The 22,567-nt window shown below is 46.6% G+C and overlaps 1 protein-coding gene across 4 annotated transcripts; it reads left to right on the top strand.

Annotated features, from left to right (window-relative positions):
• The first annotated feature begins 6,183 nt into the window (after positions 1-6,183).
• Etv3 (ETS variant 3) lies at positions 6,184-20,580 on the top strand. Of its 4 annotated transcripts, none has more exons than XM_021158967.2 (5): positions 6,184-6,259; positions 7,868-7,926; positions 8,479-8,716; positions 9,826-9,941; positions 15,956-20,580. In XM_021158967.2, the coding sequence occupies exons 2-5, from the start codon at positions 7,881-7,883 to the stop codon at positions 17,095-17,097; spliced, it is 1,542 nt and encodes a 513-aa protein (XP_021014626.1). In that variant the 5' UTR covers positions 6,184-6,259; positions 7,868-7,880; the 3' UTR covers positions 17,098-20,580. The 4 variants fall into 4 exon arrangements, with proteins under 4 accessions (XP_021014626.1, XP_021014625.1, XP_029331227.1 ...); XM_021158966.2 differs by having other exon boundaries at positions 6,204-6,259; positions 7,871-7,926; XM_029475367.1 differs by lacking the exon at positions 6,184-6,259 and adding an exon at positions 6,457-6,578.
• The last annotated feature ends 1,987 nt before the right edge of the window (positions 20,581-22,567 follow it).

A 22,567-nucleotide genomic window follows, 5' to 3' on the forward strand; every position in this document is an offset into this window, starting at 1 on the left:
CCTCTCCATCCCTCCCTCCCTCCTTCCCTTCAGGATCTTATGTAGCCCAGGTTGGTTCCAAACTCTAGGCTGTCATGAACATCTTTGAACTCCTAATCCTTCTGCCTCCTTATAAGTGCAGGTATGTGGTACTACACACAGCCTGTTCTCTGCTTTCATGGCTTTGATTCTCTCACACACTAAGCACATTGCCATCTGGAATCCCATTACCTTGAATGCTGCTAATTGGCATCCCACAGATCAAAGACACAGTGACTTTTGAGTCATTTAGAAAATATTTGAGTGCTTTCAGAATAGTTTAATGTTGGTATCTGAATGGATATTGTAGACGTTGTTTTCCTGTTGCTCCAAGTGTGTTAATAATTTGCAAAACAATACAATCTAATAAGCAAGATGATGTGGACAATCTGGAATGAATAATAGATTGAAATCAACAAGATAAACAGGTGGGAATTCATATAATTAATACATAGTCTGTTGTCTGGGGTTAAAGGCTACTTAACAGAAGAACCTTGAGTTAGCAGTCCCTCTAAGGAAGCCAGGGGTATATGCTTGCAACTCAGCAATGTTTGGTGCTTCTGAAGCAGTGGTTCTTATCCAATGGCACCTGGTTGTTTGTTTGTTTGTTTGCTTGCTTGTTTGTGGGGTTTTTTTTTTACTGGTTTTTAAGTGTCCAAACAAAAAAAGGGAACAGCGTCACTCTATACCTAGCTGGTCAGTCCAGGTCTATGGAGGACTGTGTTTCCTTCTGGAGGCCACATCTGAAAGGGAAAGGAGCTCAGGATGTTTCTTTTGGCAACTCCAATATAGTAGCAGTCTGTAAATAGCTGAGGGATATCAAGTGAGAGAAGCATTACATTTAACCATGGAGCACCAGAGCCCAGAACCAAGTGTCAGGTTTAGAAACGACATGTGTCAGCTCCATACGAGATAAGACTTTCTACAATGTTAATGGTGGTCAACACTTCAATGAACTCTAGCAGAGACCAAGATTTGGGCAGGAGACTTCTAGGACAAAGTAATTTCTATTATTTGCCCTGTGGCAGTTTAGATCTTTTATTGTGCTATGGTTTTTCCATGGCCCATCATAAATTTTCATGTAGGTATGACACATTTTACAATGAAAAAACATTGACTGGGTTGTAAGTTAAGTGGTGAACTTGGAGTCACCATGAGGGTTTAAAAAGGAGCTGGTGGCACTGAGTGAGAGGCTAAAGAAATGGTGTTGATGTTCACTCATCTCCAAGATCCTGGGACACAAACAGACAATTCTTACAGCAAAACTCTTCTAAAGTAAGGAGGCAACAGACTTTAATTAACTTCCTGAGAGACATCACTTGTGGCAGGCTCAAAATGAGTGTAGCTGGTGTGTACTAGACTATGACCCCATGTCTCTGTCGCAGTGCTTGTCGTTTTATAGGCTATTATACAAGAGAAAGAGATAAAGAAAATTCCTGTCCTCTCCAGATGGCAAGTGACACTGATAGTAATAAAAAAGAAGAGAATGAGAGCCAGATATGAACAGTGGATAAATATTAAATTTTAAAATGTTTGTGTAGCGAGCAGGTCAAGGTTTGGAAAACAAATGCCGGGTCTTGGAAAGCACAATCTAGATGGGTTCCCACCACAAGCTAGCCGGCTGCTCCCACTGCTTCCATGGGCTTCCTGGAAGAAGCAACACATAGACTGACAACCAAACGTTTCGGCAGGGGAATCTTTCTCCTGAGCTGCCAGGAATAAAACAAAGCCAAAATAGCCCGAGCGGTCATTTCCTCATGTAGATCCTGTTCTCCCATCCTGCTCCTCATGATCTCTCTCTCACTACCCTCTCCACTGTGCTGATCTGAAGGGGAACTAAGACTTAAAAAGGGGAAATGAGAGGCCGGGGTATTTGTGGACTGTGAGGGATGTAGAATCCCGGAGAGTCCTTGAGTCCCCAAGTCATTGCAAATAAGCAGTCAAGCTCTCTGCTCCTCCTGGCTTGGCTGTAACCTGGAGCAAAGCTACTTCTGCTTTGGACCCACTTAACCTTTTAACTGGGGATCCCCAATCATGTTACCGACACTAATTCCTCTATCCTTACAATGACCTTAGGTTGATGGGGAAAACAAACCAAACTGAGCTTACAAGCTAGTCTAGTCCAATATGCTAAATTGCAAATAACATCTAGTCCAAGTTTATTCTATAATTTATCTTCACTTTACCGAGGAGCACACCTCGGTATTAGAGGTGTAAATACACCAATTTCATATCAGCCTTCCTGTCTTTGAGTTCATCTCTATCAATCATGTTTTAGTATCATTTTTTTTTCTTCCTGGAATTTATTTATTTGCTCAGGGCATCATGTACTCCAGGTTGGTTTTAAATTCAGCATGTAGAGGAAGAAGATCTTCAAGAACTCTTGATCTCCTACTTCTACCTCCCAAGTGCTGGGATTAGTGTTAGCTGGCACACTCCTCTGTGTACTGCTAGGAGTCTAACCTGGAGTCTTGTGTTTAACAGACAAGCACTTTGCCAACTGAGGATGTCCCATCCCCCTCCCCCAGAACATCTTAGCATGATCACTTGACGGAGAAACTGAAACAGAGAGTGGCTGTCATGCATCACCCGAGGCTAGGCATCAGAAAGTAAGAAACCCAAAAGCCTGAATTCTGGGGACAAAAATACTTTTTTTCCCATTAGATTATGAACCAAGTTTAAAACACTGAATCTACTCAAAGTTTGTAAAATTATGTGGTAACTGCTGTCAAGTTTGAGCTCTTGATACCAAGAATAGTGTGGAATCAGAGATGGTGGTAAAAGTAATTATGATCCAGAGTTTAGAAAAGCTATTAAACTCTGTCCTCACCAAGAACATCAGTAGTGTCCCGTCTTAGCTAGGAGGAAGTGGACACTCAGGGGATGCTAATAGTGTCCAGTCAGAGAACAGATAGCAAACACAGAACAGGGACTGAAGCCTGGGTCTTGGAAGTCCAAGTTCAGGAAGGATACACTTTGGGGGGGGGTGAGGGGTCCTGCCTTCTAGAGGTGACCAAGAAGTGGGTGCAGGCACACTCACCAGAACCTCCACCTGACAGCAGAGGAAGAGGCACCTTTGGGTGCTTGTAGCGAAGGGACAGAGCCTATGTGGTGGCCTGCAACCTAAGGCAAACACTCTAGGAAGAAGTATGTCCATTACACAAGTCCTCGGAATAGAAACAGCAGCCTCTGCAAGAGTAGACAGGAGAGACTTTTATTATACACATGTTCAGGTAGGTTCAGGGTGTGGAAACCTTTGAGTGCATAAATAAAAATGGGAGCAGTTAAGTAATGCAAGCCGGAGGAGGTAGGGAGAGAATTCCAATCCAGGAGGGGTTGTTGGAAGGAAAATAGAGAGAATTTCCTCTCTGTTTTGTTTGGTTTGGTTTTGTTTGGTTTGGTTTTGTTTGGTTTGGTTTGGTTTGGTTTGGTTTGGTTTGGTTTGGTTTGGTTTGGTTTGGTTTGGTTTGGTTTGGTTTTTTGAGACAAGGTCTCATGTCACTCAGACCATCCCCAAACTCCCTGTATGGATGCTGGTCTTGAACTTCTGATCTTCCTCTACCTCCCAAGTGCCTGGAATTACAGTCATATGTCACTATGCCCTGCTCTTCCTTTTTAGATTTAGGAATCAGAGAATAGCTGTATTTTAGTAAGAATGGAATTTTGAGAATGCATGGCTTAGAACCGAACCTTATCCTAGATGTGGGACAATTACAAATATGGGTGGGGAGGGGGAGGAAGGCAGTGTCAAAGTTGCTTTGAGCAACTGGAAATTCAAGAGTGATTACAAGATAGCTTGACTACTAGGCTATATCTAAGTGTTTCCACGCCCGTACTTGTAGAAGGTACATGCTCTCCCCATTTCAAGAGCATAAAGAATCTTCAACTTGTAAAAGCCTGTTTGCAACAGATGCTGATGGCAGCCATGGAGTGGTGAACACGGTAGATAAGGGACCTTGGTAAACTAGGTAGGAAGTCCCTATCCGTTCCAATCTGCCCCCCTCTAGATTCCTCCCAGGTTCTGTCACACTGTTAAGGTTCCTAGTGAACAACCCAAACCTTTATATTGTCCAGTTTGCTTTATCAAAGCTAAATTCACCTGTTAAGTTTCAGGCGATTAACTAAGTTCTCAGAATACGAACTCTGTTGAAATCTGCTGTGACATAAACATTTCTCAAGATATCAATTCAGGCTCAAGCCAAATACTGAGGCCAGTTCATCTGTGTAAAGTGCGTTCATTCATCCTCTGTGACCCTAGTTAGAGAAATAGCCATAGAAAAATCTAGAGGAGCAGGTAAAACTATCTACAGAAAGCATCCCATACTCTGGCTACCAGTCCTCTAGTATTGCTGGTGCTAGCCATGAGCTGAAGGGTGGCAGCCGTAGTTTCTGAAGAAACCACTCATTCTGATCGCCCTGGTTTCAGAGTTGACAATGACTAAGATTTGCATGAATGGTGTGAGACTTTGAGGATTCTTATCAGTCTCAAGATCATTTTCTCACCACCTAACCATATGCTATATTTACACTGTGCCATCCTCCGTCCTAAGTCGTAGAACATGGTGTTCACACATTAAATATCAAGGAAGTAGTTATAGTGTCTCCTACGCAATAAGATACTACTAAACATCTATAGGTGTCCACAGGAATACTCCAAAAATACTACATTCAAACAGAAGAGGAAGTGACAGTGACTACTTAACCGAGGTAACAAAGCCCATCAGTAGTTAAAGGCAAGAGGACTAAAATGTTATGTTCATTTAGCTCGGTGGCTCTCAACCTTCCTAATTCTGTGACCCTTTAATACAGTTCCTCATGTTGTGGTGACCCCAACCATAAAATTATTTCCGTTCCTACTTCATAACTGTAATTTTGCTACTGTTATGAATTGCGATGTAAATAGGTTTAGACATAGTGGTTTACTAAAGGGGGTCAACCCACAGGTTGAGAACTGCTGATTCGGCTAAACCCTAGCATTTGTTCTGTAGACCCAAACATAGAAAATGGTGTTCTAGACTGGACAGAAGATGGAAACCATTATAAAGCATTTCTACGCTCAGAGTGCTCATATTTCTAATCCTCTCGATGGTATTTAAATTTTGTTCATCTTACTGACTTTCAAACTAGAAGGGGCGGGAAAAGCTAGACCTCACCAACACTAGTCCTTCCTTTTTAAGCAGGTAAGGTAACCTTAGGCCATACTGAGTACTGAACTTATCTCAAGACCTCAAGAACGATCAATTATTAGTCTTGCATTGTGACACATATCTTTAATCCCAACAAGTGTGAGGCAGAGGCAGGCAGGTCTCTGTGAGTTCGAGGCCAACCTGGGTCTCAACATAGTGCTTTCTAGGGCAGTTAGAGATACATTGTCAAGACCTCTCTCAAAGCAATCAAAACAGTAGTAGAAGCCAGAAGGCCAGTTGTGGTGGTATATACCTGTACTCCTACACACACAAGTACAGCATGAGATAATTACAAATTCATTGGCCAGCCTGGGAAGGGAGTGCTAATAGGCATATCCAACGCTAGAAACCAACCTTTGATACAAATCATGGTAAGACTTCCATGTTCTGTGTCGTTCCCAGGAGGGAAAGGTTGTGATTGCACAAAGCCGTTGCTACGCACTAGTGCACTCGATGAAGACTTCAATTCCGCCTCTCATCTTCGCCTTCCCCCACTTTTCACCACTTTTCACTCTCATCCACTTAACCTTTACTGGTCCCAACACTGCCTCTGGAGGGAAACTAGGGCTGGGAACCATTTGGAATTATGGAAGCTGATTTCACATCCCTTATCACTAACTCTTGAACAAAATTTGTCTGGGGCAAAATTGTAATTGCTTAATCGGGAACAAAAGGCAAAGGGAAAGGGAGGGGGAGCGGTGTTTGAATGGCAAAGTCGTGCACGCTGTAACACTTGGACGAGGCAGATCAGGACTAAAAATGGAGCTGTGCAAGGAAAGGCCAACTCCGCACGTGCCTCTCTGAAGCTCCTGTGCTCCCGTCAGGGCGGAAGAGCATTCCTTCTGCAGAGGGTTCCAGCCCCGCGGCCTCCGAGCCACGGAGGGGCACCGGTACCTTCTGGGCGGAAGCCGTGCCGCTCACGACACCGCCCCCTCCCACCCTGGCCCAGAGTGGAAGTGACGAAAGCCGCCGCGGAGTCACTTCCTTCTGGGTGGATGAGGAGGAGCCCGAGCTGCCGCGGAGGAGCCCGAGTGGAGACGGACAGCGCCGGAGAGGTGAGGCTGGTGGCGTCGGCGGTCGCGGCCCGCGCGGGCAGGACGGAAGGGACGCGGATGAGGGCGGCCGTGGAAGCCGCTGCGGACCGGCGGGAGCGGCGAACCCCGCCGCAGGCCGGGAGGGTGACGGAGCGCCCTCGGGGAGTCGCGAACACCTGCAGACGCGCCTGCGGGCTCCGAGGGGCTGGATGGGCATATCGGGGGCCGGAGGATCGAGGAGAGGGTGCCCGGCTCGGGCGTCGGCCAGCGCGAGCCCACGGACACCAGGCTGAAGGGTGTTCTGGAGCAGGGAAGGGGCCCTGCGATCCGACAGCGCAGGGTAGGAGTTAGTCCCGGACAGTGTCCCGGAGCCTAGGAGAAATCGGTGTCTCTTGAACCCCATCATCACGGAAATGGGAGAGGAAGCTCTGCCCAGCCTTGGTGCCTTGTTACTTGTGTATATCCTGTGTGTGCCACTGTCTGTCTGTTGACTCTTTCCTTGAGCCATTTGTCAGCTCCTGGATCCCGAGGGTTGTCATGGACTGAAACTTACTGTTCTCCTTAATGTATTTGTCGTCAACGAAAATGCAGAACACCTAGAGGAATTCTAGGTTAGATGAAATTTCCAAGATTAGGAATTTGTTCCACCCCACCCTGGGGCCTCTGAAGCACCTGCAGTTGCTCCAGACCTGCTCTGGTTGGTGCCGGGGGCTGTCCACCCTGCAGGGTAATGAGAGTAAGTCAGGTCTCTCCTCCTCCGTCATTCCTGGTCAGTTTCACCCTCTCCTCCTCTTCGCTGAAGGACTGACACAAAGCTGTCTGCTGCTGGGAACGGGAAATTTATTGAGGAACTATACATCTGCATGGAATGAATTCAGATCCTAGCAAGATGCCTTCCTCCACCGGCCAGGCAATCTGAAGTACCTACTTATCCTTTTTATTTCACTGTTAAGTAGGTGGCATAACTTTTTTTTTTCACAAAATTTTAGGAAAGTGACATGTTTCTTGTATGGAGTGGCTGTACACAGGACATGTTTACTTTCTGTATCTCAGAATATTGTTGGAGGGTGAACCCAGTTTCTGACTGGAAGATGTCCTTCTCACACAATTCAAGAAATACGTAGGATCGGATGTTCCTTTTTGAATAGGGGATTTGGATTTTTTTTTCTCCCACTCCTTAAGTTGGTGTGTCTGGGTGAATTCAGGCTTGTGTATCTTGGCATCTGGGCTTGTCTACCAACAGAAAACAAACTGTGTGGCTTGCTTTTGCTGCCGTTTTGGACTTCTTTCACTGTTCCCTTCCCTCTCGTATGTCGGAGGGTCGGTTGGTCACAAGGAAGAAAGCAGATATTAAGGACAGTGTTTACACTTTGCGGCTAAGGTCAGGTGAGAGATAATTATGGCTTTTGAGGCAGATGACCCGAGGACCATCATTTGAGGACATGAGGATTACTAGTTTAGAGTTTAGAGGTGACATGTTTGAAAGGCAAAAGAAGGCTTTGAAACCAAGTAAAGGCAACAAGAAGGATGTTTGGGGGAGGGAGAACTGTGACCCTCCCCCCCCCAAAAAAAGCCTTAATTAGATAATTCATAACATCTCAAAATACTAGTGTGACTTGTCTCTCTCAGCAGGAGGGCGAAAATGAAAGCAGGCTGTAGCATCGTGGAAAAGCCAGAAGGAGGTGGAGGTGAGCAGAAGTTCGTCGTCGTCACTGATAGATCTGGAATGTCCCTTGATGCTTCCTGTTCTCCCTACTTGGGCTTAGATGACAAACTCTAGACCAGGACCGAAGATCTCACAGCCGTGTAGATCTTGGTAGAGTGGCTGTAGGCCTGTTTCCTATGAATAAACATATAGCTTTCGCACCCTACACACGTTTACTGCACGTTTTCGTGTCTGGGGATAAGGTGCCTTCTGCCATATGTCCCTAAAACATTAGTTTATCTTTCTTCTTTGTTCCATTTTGACCTATCGTGTCAAATAGGTAATCTATATGGAAAGGTCATGGATTAGGGTATGTAGGCACTGCTGTCCAACTTGTGTTAGATATCAGTGATTGCCACAAGAATGGGTAATTTCTCCATCCTTTCCTCTCCTCTTCGTGCTGAGCCTAGCTGACTGGAAGGGTGTGTTTGCCAAGTACTCTAGAGATTGTGAGCCGTGGAATGTGGAGGTGGGGGTACTGGCATGTTTGTACCTAACTCCTAGCTACTTTGATCTTGCCCTCTTCCCACATAAGGGTATCAGTTTCCGGATTGGGCCTACAAAGCCGAGTCGTCGCCGGGCTCCCGGCAGATCCAGCTGTGGCACTTCATCCTGGAACTGCTGCAGAAGGAAGAGTTCCGCCATGTCATCGCCTGGCAGCAAGGAGAGTACGGGGAGTTTGTCATCAAGGATCCAGATGAAGTGGCTCGCCTCTGGGGCCGCAGGAAGTGCAAACCACAGATGAACTATGACAAGCTGAGCCGGGCCCTCAGGTGAGAGAAATGAGCCCCCAGATGTGTGGCATTAACAAAGTTGGAAGGAGAGTATGCAGTTCTGTGACTGTTATCAGAAAGGGTATCAGGTGATGAAGGACTGCACTCGGCGAGTGGTGTGTGACTTGAAAGTGTGAGAAAAGAGGTGTCGGGTCTGAGTAGCCCAGAAGGTGAAGGGGGTGGGAAGGAGTTCCAATGTGGCTGGCACTGGCTCCTGACAGCTGGTTCTGCTTTGTAGTGGGTAAGAATACATGGCGAAACATGGACTCGGACTCACTGATAATCCACAGGATTAGTGTAGACTTCCCTGTTGGGAAATTCCTACCATTTCTTTGCTGTAGGCTCTTCTATAGAGGAATCAAGAAGGGAAAAACCGAGTATGGCAGGGAGGCTTGCCTGAGGAGTGGCTCTGAGCCCAGCTGCTCACGTACCCGGGCCGCAGCCTGCATGTCTTCTCTGTCAGCTTTTAAACTTTATAACTCTTCCATCCTCAAGGGGCCAGCAGGTAGTTGATGATATCTGCTACATAATAGACGCCAGGCCAGAGATTCCATTCTCGGTAGTGAGAGTGTAAAATCTAGGCAGTGAAATGTTCTCTGGAGCCTCCCACATCCTACATGTGCCACATTAAAGGTGCAGCAGGCCAGGGTGGTGGTGGTGATTCCCAGCTCATCCCATATCCCACTTGCTGCCGTAAAACAAGTTTATGGCACTTTGCTTCTTCCTTGCGCTTGGGCTCCTGACTGACCTCATGAGGTTTCCCTGAAGACTTGTCTGACCCAACCAGGGCAAGACAGAAAGCAACTGCACAGTTAGTTTTATTCACAGTGGGGCAGGAAGGAAGTGGACTGTAGATCGAAACTATAGAGAAATGAGACAGTGAGTGGTTAGAACCAAGGAAGGCGTTTGGGATCTTAAAGCAGAGTCGTCAAGCTCTGGCCAAAGCCTACAGCCAGGCTGACCCTGGAGTTAGCGCTTAGGTCTGCAAGGCCTAACTCCAGGGCCAGGCGACAAAGGGAGGTTTTTGTAAGCAATGCTTAAGAGCCAGGATTGATCTTGGTAATTACTTGAGTGTAGCAAATGCTGAACCGTGTGTCCTTCCTTTGTAGATACTATTACAACAAGAGGATCCTTCATAAAACAAAAGGGAAAAGGTTTACTTACAAGTTTAACTTCAACAAGCTCGTGATGCCCAACTACCCATTCATCAACATTCGATCGAGTGGTAAGATGCAGGCAAGCACCTGTGATGGAGAGTGGGTTTGAATTCTAAAAGAATTTTTAAAAACCCAAATCTGAGACATTCCCCGTGTAAGGAGATTTTTAGAAGCAGTGAAGTAATGTGACCCCCTAGACTACCTCAAGCCCTCCTTATTCATCTATGGGGGTAGTGGGCCGCGCGGGGCTCTGATGGGCTGTGCAGGGCTCCAATGGGCTGTGCGTGTACTGTGCTTCCCCTTTATAAGAACTATTTTCAGTCTCCTGGAGAGCAACTAAACTCAATTTGGGGAATGAGTCCATAGGTTTATGTTGCGTTTTAAGTTCAAGACTCTGTTTTAACACCTTGCCCAGTGGCTGTTTCATAGCTGTGAACCTGTTTCTACAAACGTTTCCGATTTTCTATGAAACTACATGCTCTCCCTTATCACGTGAATGCCATCAAAACCACAGCATCCTTGATCGGAGAAGGGGAAGTTAACATGTTCGCAGTGAAAGGCTGAGGCTGTGATGTGCAGCAGCGCTCAGCTCTGTGCCTCAGTGCAGGGCTCAGGGCTGCAAGCAGGCTTTCCCAGTCCAGGTTACAGCATTGCATCACAGCTCCCAGCCTCTCGGTCTGCCCCTCGATAAAGACACGTCCACTTAGAAAAATGTCAGATGTAGTTGATGGTAAGATTAGAGTTTTCTTTTTGCTTCGGGGTTTTTTTTGTTTGGTTGGGGGGCAGCATTAAAAGATGATAAATTATCCACCTGCTCAGGAGTCACTTTTTTTAACCTTGGAGACAAGTCTCACTGTGTAATCAGATGGTCTTGAACTTTACTCTGTGGTCAACCTGGCCTAGAGCAGTCTTCCGCCTCATCATCAACGTGCTAGGATCGCAGGTGTCAAAGGACCCTCTTGACCAGTCTTATCTTTGTTCTCTGTGTCATTCTGTGCAAAGAAAACGTGATGATTTTGAATAAAAGTCCTCAGAGGTTGGCAGAAACTTAAAAACTCGCAGAGGGTGTGGCTAGGAGAAGCTAATACTCAGATGTCTGTAGATGTGTAATTACTACACATAACAGGTTAGGGCAGCTTTAGCTTGCCTGCTCTCCGTGCAGTTCCATCTCTCCAGTAACCGCTCCCTCCTGTCCCTGGGGCATGCATTTGGGGGTGGGGGTTGGAATGCACCTCTAATTACAACCTGTTTTCTTTCCCTGTGCCTAAGGGAGCTGCATTAGGAAATCAGGGCTGTTCTAGCCCCTGGAATCTTGTTTCCTGTTTCTCACTCTGGCTTCTCCCCTGTGAGCCTCTAGACAGTAGGTCTGCAGGTAGACAGCCATCAGTCTTGAAGTAGCATGTTGGTCCTCACATGCTTGCGCTCCGGCTCCTGATACATTGGTCTTGTTCTTTGATCCCTTTTCATCACTTGAAAGCCCAGAAGTCCAACCACTTAGGCAACTTGACTAAAACGTTCATCCAACCTAGAAGTAATCTGATTTTCCAAAGCAAGGAATCATGGACTCTGACTGTAGAAGTTCTTCTGGTCTGCAAACCTAACAGTACTTAGTGGTCTGGCACACCACACCTGTTATACCAAAAGCTGTTAAACCACCGGTGATCTTAAATAGGTTCAAGATGGTAATCAAAAAGTCCCGGGGTGCCATAGCACTAACAGCACTGCCTGGCATGTATAAGGCTGAGGCTTCAACAGTCAGTACAAAAAAAGAGAAAATAACAAAGTGATCCCAGGAAAAGCACAACAGTGAGCCGTCCCTTTAGGCTGTTGGTTTCTGGGTATAGATCAGACCAAAGAAGCAGGATCATTTGTTTACAGAGAACTTTTGCCCATATAGACCAAGTGTTCAAGATTCCCATAATGCTGGCGAAAGAAAATGACATTATTAAATATCTACTTAGTAGAGGTACTTTGATTTGGTTTAGTGAATTCCTCTATGCCTATGATAGGGAAATATATCATGATACTATGCAGAGGACAAAATTAAGGATGGAAAGAGCAGAGCCAAAGGCAGAAATAGGTTCAGTCCTTCATCCCACTATTAAAATCACGCTTTGGGTAATGTATCCTGCATCTTCCTCTTGATTAGGACTCACCCATGCGTTAGCGGATGTGTTAATCCCCAAAGAAAACAAAAGAGTATGGGCAAGCTCTCTTCCTCCAGGAACCTGGGAGTTTAGCTGAGAGATAAAAGCCTGGGTTTGTGTGTTGGGAAGTAGAGAGTGTGTTAGAAAGTAAGTCCGTGCCTTAGACCCTGACGGCCTAACAGAGATGCTCCCTGTTGGTGGGCCGGTGTACAGAACTATTCTTGTCTTTCTGTTTTTAAGTAGAAATAAATGGCCAAATACAAAGCCAAATACTACAGAGCTTTTATCAGTGTGAATATTGCTTTTCCCTCCACATTTGTTCTATTCATTGTTATAGTTTATAAGGTGGAACTGAATATGGTAGAGAAAGTTTGTAATTTTGACAATGGAGAAGTAGGAGGTCCAAGGAACTGGAGTTCAAGGTCACTCTTGGCTGTTTGGCAGTTGACATAGCCTGGACTACTATGAGACCATGTCTCCAAAGCCCCCAAAAGACACGTTAGGGTAGAGTATTCAGTATTGAGGTCAACATTGGCTATATGGTGAGTTTCTGTCTCAAGAAGGTACACCTGTGTGCAGTATCTTATTTTATGTATGTGTGTGTGTATATGTATATGTATATATGTATATCATATATAATATGGTTCACATGTAAAAAAGTATTTAAATTTTTAAATTACTGAATTTTTTTTGAACCATTAAAAATTAAGCCTGGCCGGGCGGTGGTGGCCTACGCCTTTAATCCCAGCACTTGGGAGGCAGAGGCAGGTGGATCTCTGAGTTCGAGGCCAGCCTGGTCTACAGAGTGAGTTCTAGGACAGCCAGGGCTAAAAGAGAAACCTTGTCTCGAAAAAAAACAAAAAAAACAAAAAAAAAAAAAAATTAAGCCTGGCATAATGGCTTATGCTGGTAATCCAAACATTTTATCCTTTATACTTTTTTATACTTACATATGTATATTTGCCTAAGAAACATTGGAAAGTTAGAGAAGATACTGGTTTAAAGTGGCTAACACTCAGTAGGTGGGGACAGGGCAGGCTAAACTTGTCTCTCAAATTTGCCTCTTTGCCAACACCCAGATTTTTAATACTGACCTTGGAAAACTTGAAACCTACTGAAGAATTGAATGGCGAGCAGAACACTGGCCTACCCTCCGCCTGATGACTGGTGGCTACCATCGTTGCCACGTGTGCTCTAGCTCTGTCTGCAGATACTTTCTGTATCAGGAGATTAATGTGTAGGGGCCATGGCTTCTCTCCCAGAAACAAGGATGTTCTTTCCCATAACTGCAGTAACATTGCCACATCCAGGACATTGAATGTGGCATATATATAACATGCATGGCCCATATTTAAACAGTATTTACATTTCTTAGATTTAGAACTCTGAATTCTGATTTTTTTTTTGAACCATTAAAATTAAGCTAGGCACAGTGGCTCTTACTGATAATGAAAGCACTTGGAAGCCGGCAGGTGGATCTCTGTTAGTAGCAAGTTCTAGGCCAGCCAGGACTGTATAGAACAAAAAGAACAAACAAGTTTAATTTTAACAACATATTTCGTGCTGTGCACAGGTGTCTTCCAAAAGCCTCACAGATATTACCTATTTCTCAAATATTAGGATTGGTATTATTTCCTACTTAAGAAAACGGGGCCAGAAAGGTAATTTTTTTTTCAGAGACACATGGGAAGCCTGGGGTTTGATCCTACGCAGAGAACTTATTATTTGCATTGTTTACAGAGGGAGTACCAAGAGCTCCAGCACGTTATTTACACTAGTTACATGGTAGCAGATACAAGAACTAAGGTTCAGATTTCTGACCCTGGTCCATGTGGCCGCCGGAAGGCACTCTTCTTTCAGGTACTCGCTGACACGTTTCAGCAGGAGGGTTTTTGCTTGCTTGCTTGTTTTCAGACAGAACTGTAGATTTGACACCTCGGTATATAACATGCAAAGGCGAGGGACTTCGCATGAATCAGCAGCCACCCTTCACATCAGCCACACAGCACCCCTGTCCTACCTTCCCCTGTCCTGTGGAAGTGCATTTGGAAATCACTTATTCCTCCATACAGGGGTGTGGTGTGTCATAGTAAGTGTATAAAAACCAGAGGAGACTCCATTAAAAGTAAAAACAGAGCTGACTTGGCTTAAGCCAGCATCTCTGACTTTTTAGGAAACAGGACTTCCTTCTCCTCTCCACATTCTCCTTGTATCTTATATAATCTGCATTTCAGATTATAAACACATTGTTTTCACTTTTGCCTGTATGTTTCACCTGTCTGCGTGTATGTACTTGCACGGCGTGTGTACAGTGCCCATGGAATCCAGAAGATCCAGATTTTGGAGTGCCTGAAACTGGAGTTACAGATGGTTGTCAGCTACCGTGTGTGGGTCCTCTCAAGAGCAGCAGGTGCTCTTAGCCACTGAGCCACTTTTACAACCTTTAGATAAGACTTAATAAGTCAAGAGTCAGAATAATAAAAATAATGGACCCTTGTTTGTTGTAGTAAACTAAGGAAGAGATCCATTGGCTTGGACCCAGCTTGGCTCTTTTCAAATGGTATGCAAGGTCATGTGTCTAGCTCTCCTAATTATTAATCTCAATAATTAAGGAGCCTTTAAACAAGGCCTACAGGAGAGCTGTCCCTGGCAGGTTTCACTCAACCATGAACACCAGGACAGCCACAGTCTCCCACACAGTGGCCCGCTCAGGAGTTAGGCCCAAGAACAACTGCTGTCAGTGTCTGACAGTGTGTGTCAGAACAGCAGTCCTGGCGCCATGCCTTAGGCACTGTCTTTTCTCCTGCACCACCAAACTTTAACTGTCTCTCCCTCCCCCCCCCCTTTTCCTTTTATCTTTCCTCCATGTATGAAGAACTCTTTGGACATCATCATGTTAGCAGCCCCTGGTTCCTCCCAGGAGCTTCTAGGGCACCTGAAGGTTCAGGTAGCCGCTTTCTTACACCTTCATTTAGGGCTTTTAGGGGAAGTTGAGAATTTATGAGCTTTTCGAGTTGATGTGAGACGGTGGCAGTCTCTTCTTAGAGTTTGAACTGTGGCGGTTGAACTTGGGTTTTTTTGATCCATCTCAACCTCAAATCACAGTAATTTCCCTGCCTAAGCCTCCCGAGTACTGGGATTCTAAGCCATCACACCTGCCAGCAGTCAGACTTGGGAGAGGAAGCAGTGGGTCGTGAGTTTTCTCCCACCCTTCTCGGTGTTGGAGAACAACAGAAGGAAGTATCATTATATAGGACTTGTCGGACATAGCTACAGAAAGACTGGGATCTCTGAGATAATGATTGTCTATCACAACTCCATTTCACTGAAGTAGGACCTTGTCTCTGCCCATTTATGTGAGGTAGAGTCTGGGTTTTCCGTGCAGCCACATGCATGTGTTTTGTTTGACTGTGTGGCTGCTGGGTTTACTTGCTTTATAAGCACAGCCAAAGTTACGATGGTGAGAAAAACCTACTCGTGAAGTTGAAAACAGAGATAGATGATATAGACACATGATAGAGTTGCCAGGCAGAGGCTCTCAGACCCATTGGGAGATCATTTTAAATAACAGGTAGTCTGTTGTATGAAACGTAAATATTGCTCACAGATGGATGACATGGCCTGTGGGGAGGAGGGCCACGTGGACAGAGGTAAGAGGCCAGGCTGAATGGAAAAGCTGAGCTACTGCCCTTGAAGGTTCAGTCCTCCTACCTCAGCCCCTGAGTGCTGGGATTGCAAATCTGGCCCACCACACCCAGCCTGAGTAATAGTTTTGAAAAAGACTTAGACTAGGTAGACGACTAGGTAGACTAGGTAGCAGGTTTGTTTGCTTGCTGTTGTCTCTTCACATGTGTACTTAGCTAGTGTAAGTAAAGGCGATGATGGCGAGTGACCTGGTGGCCAGTGCTGACTTCGGTTCTTTTCTTCCGTCACAGGTGTGGTTCCTCAGAGTGCACCACCAGTGCCAACAGCCTCCTCCCGGTTCCATTTCCCACCTCTAGACAGCCATTCTCCTACTGGCGATGTGCAAGCCGGACGCTTCTCTGCCAGCTCGCTGAGTGCTTCTGGCCCTGAGTCAGGGGTTACCACTGACAGGAAGGTGGAGCCTTCGGACCTGGAAGATGGCTCGGCCTCTGACTGGCACCGGGGCATGGACTTCATGCCCTCCCGAAATGCTCTGGGCGGAGGAGCAGTCGGCCACCAGAAACGCAAGCCTGACATACTGCTTCCTCTCTTCACCCGGCCAGCCATGTACCCTGACCCGCACAGTCCCTTCGCTATCTCTCCGGTCCCTGGCCGCGGAGGGGTCCTTAATGTCCCCATCTCACCAGCCCTGTCCCTGACTCCCACCATGTTCTCCTACAGTCCTTCACCAGGCCTGAGCCCCTTCACCAGCAGCAGTTGCTTCTCCTTCAACCCAGAGGAAATGAAACACTACCTTCATTCTCAAGCCTGTTCCGTGTTCAACTACCATCTGAGTCCCCGGACTTTCCCCCGTTACCCAGGGCTCATGGTCCCACCGCTGCAGTGCCAAATGCATCCCGAGGAGCCTTCCCAGTTCTCCATCAAGCTGCAGCCCCCGCCGGCTGGACGGAAGAACCGCGAGAGGGTAGAGAGCCGGGAGGAGGCCGCACGGGGCTCTGTGCCCGCCAGCGCTCCTGTTCCATCTCGGATTAAGGTAGAGCCGGCCACCGAGAAGGATCCTGACAGCCTCCGGCAGTCAACCCAGGCAAAGGAGGAGCAGACCCAAGAAGTGGACAGCGTGCGGAGCAGGACCATAGAAGAGGGGAAAGGCACCGGGTTTGCCCACCCCTCACCCACCTGGCCCTCTGTGTCCATTAGCACCCCCAGTGACGAACCCCTAGAGGGGACAGAAGACAGTGAGGACAGGTCTGCCAGGGAGCCCAGTGTACCCGAGAAGAAAGAAGACGCCCTGATGCCCCCTAAGCTTCGGCTGAAGAGGCGGTGGAATGACGACCCTGAAGCCAGGGAGCTCAACAAAACGGGCAAGTTCCTCTGGAATGGGGCAGGACCCCAGGGCCTGGCTACAGCGGCCACTGCTGCCGCTGATGCTTAAAACCACAGTGGAAGGGAAGCTGTTCATATTACAATCAAAATACATATTTATGTAGCAAGATTCTGGGGCGGGAGGTGGGGTTAAGCTGGTTTGATAATTCTGGGGCGTGGACTTGTACTTTTCTGTTGGGGATGGGACGAGTATCTTGTGTTGTATAAATAAGTGGGGTATGAACACTTTTTTTTTCTTGGCGCGTAGGACATAGGGAGGCTATGAACTTTGGGGAAGGAGCCTGTTTCCTGTCCCCTCCTGCTGCCTGACAAGCTCCATAGGCCCACATACTGTAGTCCCATCACAGGTCAGGCCCTATAGTCTTTCCTGTTGTGTTTATACATACAGAAAGCCCATAGTGGGGTAGTTTGCTTTCAGAGGGAGAGAGAAAAGGAAAAGGCTGGAAGGTTAGGCGGGAGAAACATACTAAGCATGTACCTGAGTATGTATTTCAGGAGAGGAAAAAGTTCATTGCAGTCTTACTGAAGTGGGGGGCATTTAGATGGGGTTCTCTACTCCCTTCTCCCCCTTCTCCCTCACTGGAGTGTGTGTGTGTGCGCACACACAGAGACACACACATGCTCTCTCCCATGCATGCACTCTCTCTTTCTCTCCCTGGGGGGAGGGTGACACACGCACATTTGGCTCCCCTCCCCCCTTTTTAGAAAATGTTTTCAAAACACATGAGTGTACTGCCAGTTATACTGGGCACGGAGGGCACCGGAGACCCCCCACCCCCGGCCCCTCAGCTTCAGAGTTGAGGTGAGAAGGCAGCCTGGCTGCGAGGTCCTCGAACTCTCACCTTCTTCACCTTCAAAAAGCCATGAGGAGTTGTAAACTCTTGATCAGGGAAGAAAGAAGAGGGCAGGAGGAAGTAACCCAATGCCTTTAAACACAGAACAAATGACAGAAATAGTCTTCATTTTCTTTTTCTTTTTCCATTGTTGGTTTGGTTTCCCAAACCAAGCGTGACTGAGCACGTTTTATGAGGAGCAGGATAGCACCGTTGAAGATGTTTTTCTGTTGTGTCTGGTTGTCTTACTGTTTTCTTAAGTCGAGCCTTAACTACGAACATGCTTTAAGATGATACGGGTCTGTCAACATAAACCTGTGAAGGGCATGGACGCTGTTCAGATAACCCAGGAATGTTGAGGCACAGTCAAATTCCTAGCTGATAGTTATTCCTCTGATGTTGCCGGTCCGGGTGGCAAAAGGGCAGGATTGTGGGAATGAAAGGCAGATGATAACCTGCAAACACAAAGTACTGCTTGTTGAAACTGAAGGGAGAGGTAGGAAGATGGTGACCAGATGCCAAAAGGTCTGGTGTAAAGGAAAGAGCCGGTGTTGCCTGCGGTGGTGTTGCCTGCCTTGTGGTCCCCTGTTGCCCAGATTGTTCTGATGGGTTGACTATTCCCAAAATACGCTTCACCAACAGGGGTCCATTGTCCTTGGGAAATCCCCTTACAGCAACTTGAAAGGAATGGGAAGATACTGATCTTAGGTGAAACAAAACACTAGCACTAGGGTAGAGAGAAAGCGGCACCAGCCAACTGCCTCTGTGCACGTGTGTGCTCTGAGTATCTCAGAGCAGCAAGAAGAAATGGTTTCGTATCTGCTGAGGCAAGGGATGGCACTCGGGCATCAGAGCGATGACTCACTCCGCCACCTGAGCCTGGCCAAGAACTCCATACCAAGTGACATTTGAGTGTTGTCTTTTGATGGAGTGTTTGGGTTTGATTTAGTTTGGTTTTATTTTCTTTAACTGAAGTGCATGCACAAAAGGAGCTCAGGAGACATTAGAACTGGTGAAAGGTGTTAGCTGACGTGGATGACTTGAGACTGTCATTGCTGTTTCTTGATGAGTGTCCTATAACTTGGTCCAGATTCCACGCATGTGTAAAAGGCCAGGAAGGGGACCGAGTGGTCTCTGGTGACCCAGGCTCTGGTCGGGCCATGAAGGACTTCAACCCTCCTGCTGCCTTTGGTGGTTGTGTTTTGATCAGCTTCCTTCTCTGCACCTTGACGGACCTCTGAATCAGAAAGCAGGCCCAGCAGGTAGAGGAAGGCTCTCTGGTTGGTGTTGCCCATCAAACCAGGGAGGCCAGCTGGCCACCGGTTGTCTGCTAGTGGGGACGGCCAGCGAGCATCAGTATGAACTCAGGAATAGAAACGTGGGGCCTTTAAAATGAGGGCAGGAAATCCATGATGCATACCTGTAACCCCTAGAACCCAAGTGCCGGAATTCATTCTAGATGCTGCTTCCATTTGAATAAAGCCACTGCTTTTACACTTGAAAGTGAACTCCATGAAAAATGCTTTTGGACTTTTATGAAACTATTTGCTGTTTGTTTCCTTTGATTGCCATTCCACCAGTAATTTCTTGGTTGATTGGCACTGCACACAGTTGGAGTCTGGATCTGGGGAAGGGTCTGTCTGCAGAGCAGAACTTGGGCTCGCTCAGGAAGTGCACCAGGAAATGTAGCGATCACTGATACTTCCTGGGGCAGAGGAGTGAGAATGCTCTTCTCTCCCCAGCCCCAGCCTGGCAGTTCCTGCCTCCAGCCTGGTGTGAAACAAGGCAGTCGCCTTCTTTCTACGAGCACGCCATTGACCATCAGCCAGGTGAAAGGGGGCTAAAAGCCGGACCTACTTCCTCTCCCTGGGTTTTTTTCTTCCCTCTAAATTTTGTTGTGCCAAATGTGTAAAACTTTGTAGGTGTAAATCTATTGCAATCTCACTAATCAAGAGCTTGTTTATTTTAAACAGTTTGCTTTTTTAGCTGTAAAGAGTAGCAGACTCTCAGGGCGTCAGCTCTGCTGTGCTCGCGGGTCTTCCTAGACGTCAGGCTGCACTTCCTTACCCCCCAGCTTGGGAATGCAGGGAACCCTAGTGACCCATAGGCCAAGAAACTTCCAGAAGCATTAAAAAAAAAAAAAGTTATATTCCACTACCAAGTGGATAGTCATTTAGTTGTTTGTCCCTTGTTTTTTTATTTATTCCATAATTATGTTTGTGCTTTTTCTTGTATGAACAGTAGTGGTGAGGCCTATGTTTTTATGTGGCTTTAGAGAAAACTTCAGTCTTCAAAGAACTCTTCTAATTAGTTCCTTCTTAGAAAAAGTTATGCGTTAATTTGTTTCAAAATATTTAGGCATTCTTTGAATTATAAACTTGTGATGCAGGGATTTATGAATGAGACGTTCACATGTGAAGATGACTTCACTAAGCATCTGTGTAAGCAGAATAAGATGTGTATATGTACATAAACTATAAGGAATCTGAACACCATTGTGCAGTGCCTTTTAGATGTTCTGCTTTCTAAAGTCTTCAAATTTTTTGCATATATATTATATATATGATGTAATGTTATAGAAATATATGTATAATATACATATTTTTTCCAGGGGTATCTGATAGCTCTGTATTTTGTTATGGAAGTCGAAAGAAAAAAAGTATTTTACCTCGAAAATTAAAGTTAAATTTAAAAACAAAGAGTACTTAAATGTTTGCTGAGTATTGAGTTTTTTTGTCCCTTGCACACTGAACCAAAGTCTGCAGGCCTGCAGGGCCCAACAGAGTGAGGGGTGGGTCTCTCGACAGTGTGGAAGTTTCTGTGAGTGAGAGAGTGAGTGAATAAGTGAGTGAGTGAGTGAGTGAGTGAGTGAGTGAGTGAAGGGTAGTGAACCCCAAAACAGGAGTAGGGAGAAAGGCCTGCATACTGACTGTAGTGAGGATTCTTTAAGCCACGTGGTCGCCTGTGTGGAAATGTCAGCCAGACAGATCCGTAGACTGAACTTGGGAGTCCTCGCCAGAGAGTTAGAGCGCAGCTGCTGATGGCTTACAGTTCACTGTAGGGTGCTGGACATGATCTGGGCTTAAGGAGTAAATGGCAGTTGGAACAAACCGTCAAGGCACTCCAAATGATGGACATGACAGTGTGTGAATTATAAAATAGATACACGTCTGTGATTGTTTTCTTAGGATTTTTTTTTTTAAGTGCATGGCAAGCCAGAACTAGGGAAACTTCGTAATCTCCAACAGGGACAAGAATTGGAGAAGGGAATTTTGATTACTGTATGCCATATAGCCTATCAAGGAAAATGATACAGATGGGCAACCTCATCTGCAGCCAGGTGGTGGTGCACGTCTTTAATCCCAGCTGAGGGAGGCAAATCTCTTAGTTCAATGCCAGCCTGGTCTACATAGTGAGTTCCAGAACAGCCAGAGCTACACAAAGAAACCCTGTCTCAAAACAAAACAAAAAACAAAAAACCCAGACAGTGATATTGAGTGGCAACAAAAAGGCAAATGGGGCAGTCTGAGCGGGTCCTCGGGAGAGCTGGGGTCTGCTGGCAGGAGTGAGCCTTACTGTTGTAAGTGAGTTGGCCAATGAGAGGCATTAGGTGGGAGGAGCTGCCCTGCCAATGTGATAATGCCAATGAGACAGCCCTTTAGGCCGGGGCAGGAGGCTGGGAAGCAGTGGGCAGCTGCTCTCTTAAGCTCCCTGCTGCTGAAAGGTGTGCACAGCAATCCGAGCCCCTGGCAGCAGGCTCTGCCAGCTGAAGCTGACCATTCAGCGTTTACTGCTGGAATTCTGAATGAAGAGGTAGGAGGGGTGGTGAGCTGTAGGGAAGAGAGCAAGAGGCAGGCAGCTGAGCACAGGGGAGAGGCCTCCAGCTCCTCCTGGAAGGTCAGCCAGCAAAAAGCCTTAGGTGCAGTTCCTCGTAGTCTTCAGGATAGTTGGGAAGCTGAGCCTGGCCTCTCTCTATAAGCAGCCTATTCCTTGCCACAGACACAGACCCAATGCCTGAGCACCAGAGCCAGAGAAGCACTTAGCACATGCTGGCCTTTCTCTAAGGGCTGCCCATGCTGACTCGGCCCTCACGACAGCTCGTGAGAAGCTGAATTCATCCCTATGCTACATAGGGGAGCCCTAGGCTTCAGAAATGCTCCTGGATGCCAGCCACACTGCACAGGCCCTCCCTGCCTGAGCACTCACTTTCTTGCCCTACTTCCGGCCAAGTGTCTTCTCCAACACTTTCAGTTCTGACCAGTCACAGGCACGTCAGGATTGTGCATCATCTGTCTCCCTTTCTCCAACACCCAGGGCTGGGACCTAAAGATGCTTGATGAGAGATGCCTGATGGACTAATGTTTTTCACTGTTGGCATGGGAGACACCAGTTTAGATGGGACTCAAAAACGGCAAATAACTGGATGAGGCAGAGAAGATGCAATCAATTCCTGTTTGTGCTAAGGCCTCTGTGAAAGAGTGCAGCCTTGTGACCTCCTTTCTAGCATAGCTTCCGACCTCTAGGCCCCGCCCTCAGTTGCTTCTCGGCCTGTTTTTGGGCTTTCCTGCCCTGTTCCCATTCCCATCTTCCTTGGGACATGGTGTCTGGATTGATAGCTAACCCCCATGCCCCCTGTGTTCATAGTGTGCCTTGATGATAAAGGAGATGATAAAGAATGCTCACAGG

Source organism: Mus caroli, chromosome 3 (genome assembly GCF_900094665.2).
Source record: "Mus caroli chromosome 3, CAROLI_EIJ_v1.1, whole genome shotgun sequence".
Taxonomy (NCBI): Eukaryota; Metazoa; Chordata; class Mammalia; order Rodentia; family Muridae; genus Mus; species Mus caroli.

Coding starts and splice junctions, on each gene's coding strand:
- Etv3 (XM_021158967.2), top strand. CDS start 7,881: ATGAAAGCAGGCTGTAGCATCGTGGAAAAGCCAGAAGGAGGTGGAG. Junction 7,927..8,478: donor AAAGCCAGAAGGAGGTGGAG/GTGAGCAGAAGT, acceptor TTCCCACATAAG/GGTATCAGTTTCCGGATTGG. Junction 8,717..9,825: donor AAGCTGAGCCGGGCCCTCAG/GTGAGAGAAATG, acceptor CTTCCTTTGTAG/ATACTATTACAACAAGAGGA.